Source organism: Sardina pilchardus, chromosome 20 (genome assembly GCF_963854185.1).
Source record: "Sardina pilchardus chromosome 20, fSarPil1.1, whole genome shotgun sequence".
NCBI lineage: Eukaryota > Metazoa > Chordata > Actinopteri > Clupeiformes > Clupeidae > Sardina > Sardina pilchardus.
The window spans coordinates 14,213,868-14,218,867 of NC_085013.1; the positions used below are offsets into that span (position 1 = coordinate 14,213,868).

At 48.8% G+C, this 5,000-nt stretch overlaps 1 protein-coding gene across 1 annotated transcript in view; it reads left to right on the forward strand.

The window, feature by feature from the left end:
• dlgap2a (discs, large (Drosophila) homolog-associated protein 2a) overlaps window positions 1-5,000 on the forward strand; it is a 158,979-nt gene that overhangs the window by 147,335 nt on the left and 6,644 nt on the right. The window contains exon 14 of the mRNA XM_062523513.1: window positions 4,242-4,327. Coding sequence (XP_062379497.1) covers window positions 4,242-4,327 — 86 coding nt within the window. The remainder of the gene's footprint in view (window positions 1-4,241; window positions 4,328-5,000) is intronic.

Below are 5,000 nucleotides of genomic sequence, written 5' to 3' on the forward strand. Positions count from 1 at the left end.
TATTGGAGAGGGATCAGGAAATGGGTTTGGCAATTAGCAAAGACAAATCAATGCAGTTATCATTGTTATCATCAATGCAGCTATCAACAGTTAAGTGCTGTTTTCTCTTTGGATTATCAGAAGACCTACAGTACAGGTCTTGTTTTTTTTTCCTGCCTGCCTGTCTAGTAGGCTACAGTAGTTTGTGGTCCAAGTCTCAAACACTCATGCTTTACCAGCCTTAAACACATGTCATGGCACACTTTGTCATGTGACATTATGTGAGCCTATGAAACATGTAGGGCTATTGATATGGTGTCAAGGGGCACCATACAGGGGTTGGAGTTGAATGGATTACTATGCAGTAGTGGAGTTGTAATGGATTGGTGTTTATGTGGTGTAGGCGGGTGTGTTAGATAACAGCGCTGCTGCTGGTGGTTGGTGGTGGTCAGTCATAATGTGGTGCGTGATGGCCAACACTGTGTCTGACCCGTGACTTGGCCAGATGAGTCAACAGCTGGGTGGTGAGCTCAGTCCTACAGGGAAGGAGTGGGAGAGAAAGTGCTGAGGTCATCACTACCTCGCCTCTCAGCCTCTGTTTATAGTCTTAGTACTGAGTGTGTGTGACAGAGAGGGCAAGAGAGAGAGAGAGAGAGAAGAAGAAGAAGAAGAAGAAGAAGAAGAAGTGTGTGTGTGTGAGAGAGAGAATGAGGAAGGGATGACCAGGTCATTGATTTCTGCAGCACATATTGTACAAAGCCAGGCCAGGAGGACTAATAGCTGGACAGACAGGCCATTCAGACTATTGACAGCAACTGATGTTGTCCAATGCCTGACATGTGCTTCATAACAAGCAGTTCATATACATAATTTTTGCATATTTGCATATTTCTGTATTTTTATATTTGGTAACAGTCTCACAGTGCCAGCATATGCTCCATTACTGCTCCTCCTCTGCTGTTAGATTTGTGTGTAAAAGAGTGTTAATGGCTGCAGTGAAATGTGCTCGCCTCAGCAGGAGCTGCTGTTAATCAGACTCTTCCCAAAGACAGAGCTGCTGAGGAGAGGCCAGGTGAACTCATTTAGCTTAACTCCTCTCTAACTCTCCCCAGCACAGGGTGCAATTGGGCTGGCCTCTCACTTTTGACGGGCACTTGAGTGTGTGTGTGTGTGTGTGTGTGTGTGTGTGTGTGTGTGTGTTTGTGTGTGTGTGTGTGTGTGTGTGTGTGTGTGTGTGTGTGTGTGTGTGTGTCTGTGTGTGTCTGTGTGTGTGTGTGTGGAGGGTGTGTGTGTATGTGTCTCTGTGTGTGTGTGTGTGTGGAGGGTGTGTGTGTGTGGAGGGTGTCTGTGTGTGTGTGTGGAGGGTGTGTGTGTATGTGTCTCTGTGTGTGTGTGTGTGTGTGTGTGTGTGTGTGTGTGGAGGGTGTGTGTGTGTGGAGGGTGTCTGTGTGTGTGTGTGGAGGGTGTGTGTGTATGTGTCTGTGTGTGTGTGTGTGTGTGTGTGTGTGTGTGTGTGTGTGTGTGTGTGTGTGTGTGTGTGTGTGTCTGTGTGGAGGATGTGTGGATGTGTGGGTTTGTGTGTGTGTGTGTGTGTGTGTGTGTGTGTGTGTGTGTGTGTGTGTGAAGGGGAAGTGCGGGGGAACTCTAGTGTCTGTTGGCTGGAGTGAGCTCCAGGTCAGGGCATTAATTCTGGAGTGGAGGAGGAAGGTGTGATCCTGCCCCAACTCATCAGGATTAAAACAGGCCCGCGGATTGATTTCCAAATCATCCGGCTAATCATAAAACAAATGATAAAATGAGGGGGTTGCCATCCTCAGCATTTACAACTCACTGCTTTTACTTTCCATCACTGGTGTATGTGGCATACACGGAGAGTTCTTTAGAATGGTGAAACACACCGTTTAAAAGTCAGACCACCATTAGTATGCAGCCACAGCCTCCAAGGCTGTAATGCATTTCAGAACATCACTTTGAATTAGTCACTTAGCGCCTGTTCGATCATGGGTGGTATTGAACAGTAGGAGGACACTGGCACCATGCAAGAGTGTGTATGCTCATTTGTAATGTATGGGGTTGGTGGGAGGAGAAGGGGAATAGTGTGTTGTACAGCTGCCGCAAATAATCAATGAATGGATTGGTTTTCAAATTACATTATGAATACATTAAGATTAATCGGTTTGTTTGATTTTCTGATTGTAGCTTATTAGAATAGAGCTAAAATAATGTCCAATGCCTGCTTCACTTACTCTTCTGTGACCGTAAACTAGATATCTTTGGCATGTGGACTAAACAAGGCATTTGAGTCAATCTTGAGCTACTGGAGACAATTATTGGAAATAATTGAGTTATAGAATAGAATAGAATAGAATATATGCTTTTTTGATTCCGTGAGGGAAATTCGTTTCTCTGCATTTAACCGAATTAGTGAACACACACAGCACACACACAGTGAGGTGAATCACACACTAACCCAGAGCAGTGAGCTGCCTGCCCAACCAGCGGCGCTCGGGGAGCAGTGAGGGGTTAGGTGCCTTGTTCAAGGGCACTTCAGCCGTGGTGGACTGGTCGGGGATCGAACCGGCAACCCTCCGGTTACAAGCCCGAAGCCCTAACCAGTACACCACGGCTGCCCATCGAGTACATTATCAGTCGACTATGAAAATAATGGTGAGATGCAGCACTAGTGTGTTGAAAGAGTCTTTCAGAAAGACCGACTGAGAGGAAGACACCCGAGAGAATCAGAGACAGGAGAGGATGGGGAAGAAGATGGAAGGAAAAAAGAGAAAGAGAAAGTTGGAGGAAGGGAGAGGAGTTAGTGAGGGATGGAGAGAGAGAGAGTGAACAAGAGAGAGAGAGGTGGGTAGAGGAGAAAGTAGGGAGGAGGGGAGAGCGAGAAAGAGAGTGTGAACGAGAGAGGGGGTAGGCAGCTCATAAGGGAGGGATGGAGAGACAGTGAGTGAACAACAGAGAGAGAGGGAGGTAGGCAGCTCATAAGAGAAAGAGAGAGAGAGAGAGGGAAGGAGAGCGAGGGAGAGCGAGGGAGCTAGGCAGCTGATAAGAGATGGATGGAGAGAGAGAGAGGGATAGAGAGAGAAAGTGAATGAGAGTGAGGGAGGGCGCTAGGCAGCTCATAAGAGAGGGATAGAGAGAGATAGAGTGGAGGAGAGCGGGTGAGGGCGCTAGGCAGCTCATAAGAGAGGGATAGAGAGAGAGAGAGTGGAGGAGAGCGGGTGAGGGCGCTAGGCAGCTCATAAGAGAGGGATAGAGAGAGAGAGTGGAGGAGAGGTAGGGCGCTAGGCAGCTCATAAGAGAGGGATAGAGAGAGAGAGAGTGAAGGAGGGGTAGGCAGCTCATAAAGCGAGTGGAGCGTGGCGCGCGGTGAATCAGAGGCCCATAAAGCCGGCTGCTCTGCAGCAGAGGCCATTTGATGGGGATCAGCAGCTCTCGGGGACGAACCTCAAATCAGCAGTGGCACCAAAACAGCCCCTGAGTGACCAGCCGACCAGGCAGGCCGGCCAGTGGCCACCCACAGCTGCCCGCTCCGCTCCGCAGCGCCGCTCGTGTCCTCACTGCCCCCCACTAATCAGTGTCCCCGACCTCGCCGGGCCGGCCCAGGTCACATCCATTCTCATTACAACCAAGAGTGTCTGCCATCGCACCCAACTGATCGTTATCGTCCGTCAGGGGTGAACTAAAATGCCCCTTCTTGAAGTAGGGATAAGTGTTTTCTCATCATCACTGTGTGTGTGTGTGGGTGTGTTGGTGTGTGTGTGTATACTGTATGTGTGTGTGTGTGTGTGTGTGTGTATGAGAGTGTGTGTGTGTGTGTGTGTGTACTGTATGTGTGTGTACTGTATATGTGTGTGTGTGTGTGTGTGTGTGTGAGAGAGAGAGACACACACACACACAGGGTTCTCCCCTTTGCAATGCGGGGCTGTGTGAGGGGCCACAGTGGAGCCCTGTGCTTTGTGTTTGTGTAAATCAAATGATTGGTTTGTTGTGGCGCCTGGTGCCAGCTCCATGAATCATATGAGCGTTGGGCTTTCTGACAGCGTGCGTTTACACTCGGCGGCACACACGCTCCCCGAGCCAATAACCCCCCCCACCCCCACCCCCCTCGTCCGCCCGGGAAAAAGGCCCGTAATGAGACTTGTTCTTTTTTTATTTGTTTATTTTTTACAATATTTCTCTCTCTCTCCCCCTTTCTCTCTCTTTCTCTCTCTCTCGTTCTTTCCCTCATCGTTGTTTGCCGGTCACGCCAGGTGGAGGCGGCCACGGACTCGGAGTCGGAGAGCAAAGGGCTGCGGGAATTCCACTCCGTCGGGATCCAAGTGGAAGATGAGAAACGGTACGCCGCCATTTATCTTTCACTCTCGACACGAGCACGCTCACCGCATAGAAACACCCACGCGCACGAAAACACACACTCTAGCCTCGCACACGCGTGAGTGCACACACACACACACCCACGCACTGTGTACACGTAGCCTTCGTAGTACTGCAGAGATATATGACTGGCTACTGCTTTGTGTCCTTAATGATGTTGTTTGTGTATACAGTATGTCTCTCGTGCGCGTATGTGTGTGTGTGTGTGTGTGTCCTCGCGTTATTAACCTCCCACTGACATACTTGCACGCTTGTTTGTTTTGAATGGCTCTCTGTCCAACATCTGATTGTGGGATGTGAGTGCTCTGGTGACTGTTTGAGTGAGTTTGTGTTTGTATGTGACACAGAAAGAGAGCACTTCAACATGTGCACTTACGTGTTACATCAGTAATCAGCTGTATGTTTGTCCATGCCACCGTAATGTATAGTGCCCATACGTGACTAGTTGTACCATAGTTATGAAAATAAGTATTTCCGTGTGTAATATGCGTGAGTGAGTGGCTGTTGTTGTGCATCAATATGTATGTCTGAGTGCCTCACTGGTCCATATATGAGTCCCTATGTGTCAACTGTACAGTACTGTATATATGTGTGTGGGCGACATGCCTGTAAATACGTATATGAATGTCTATATT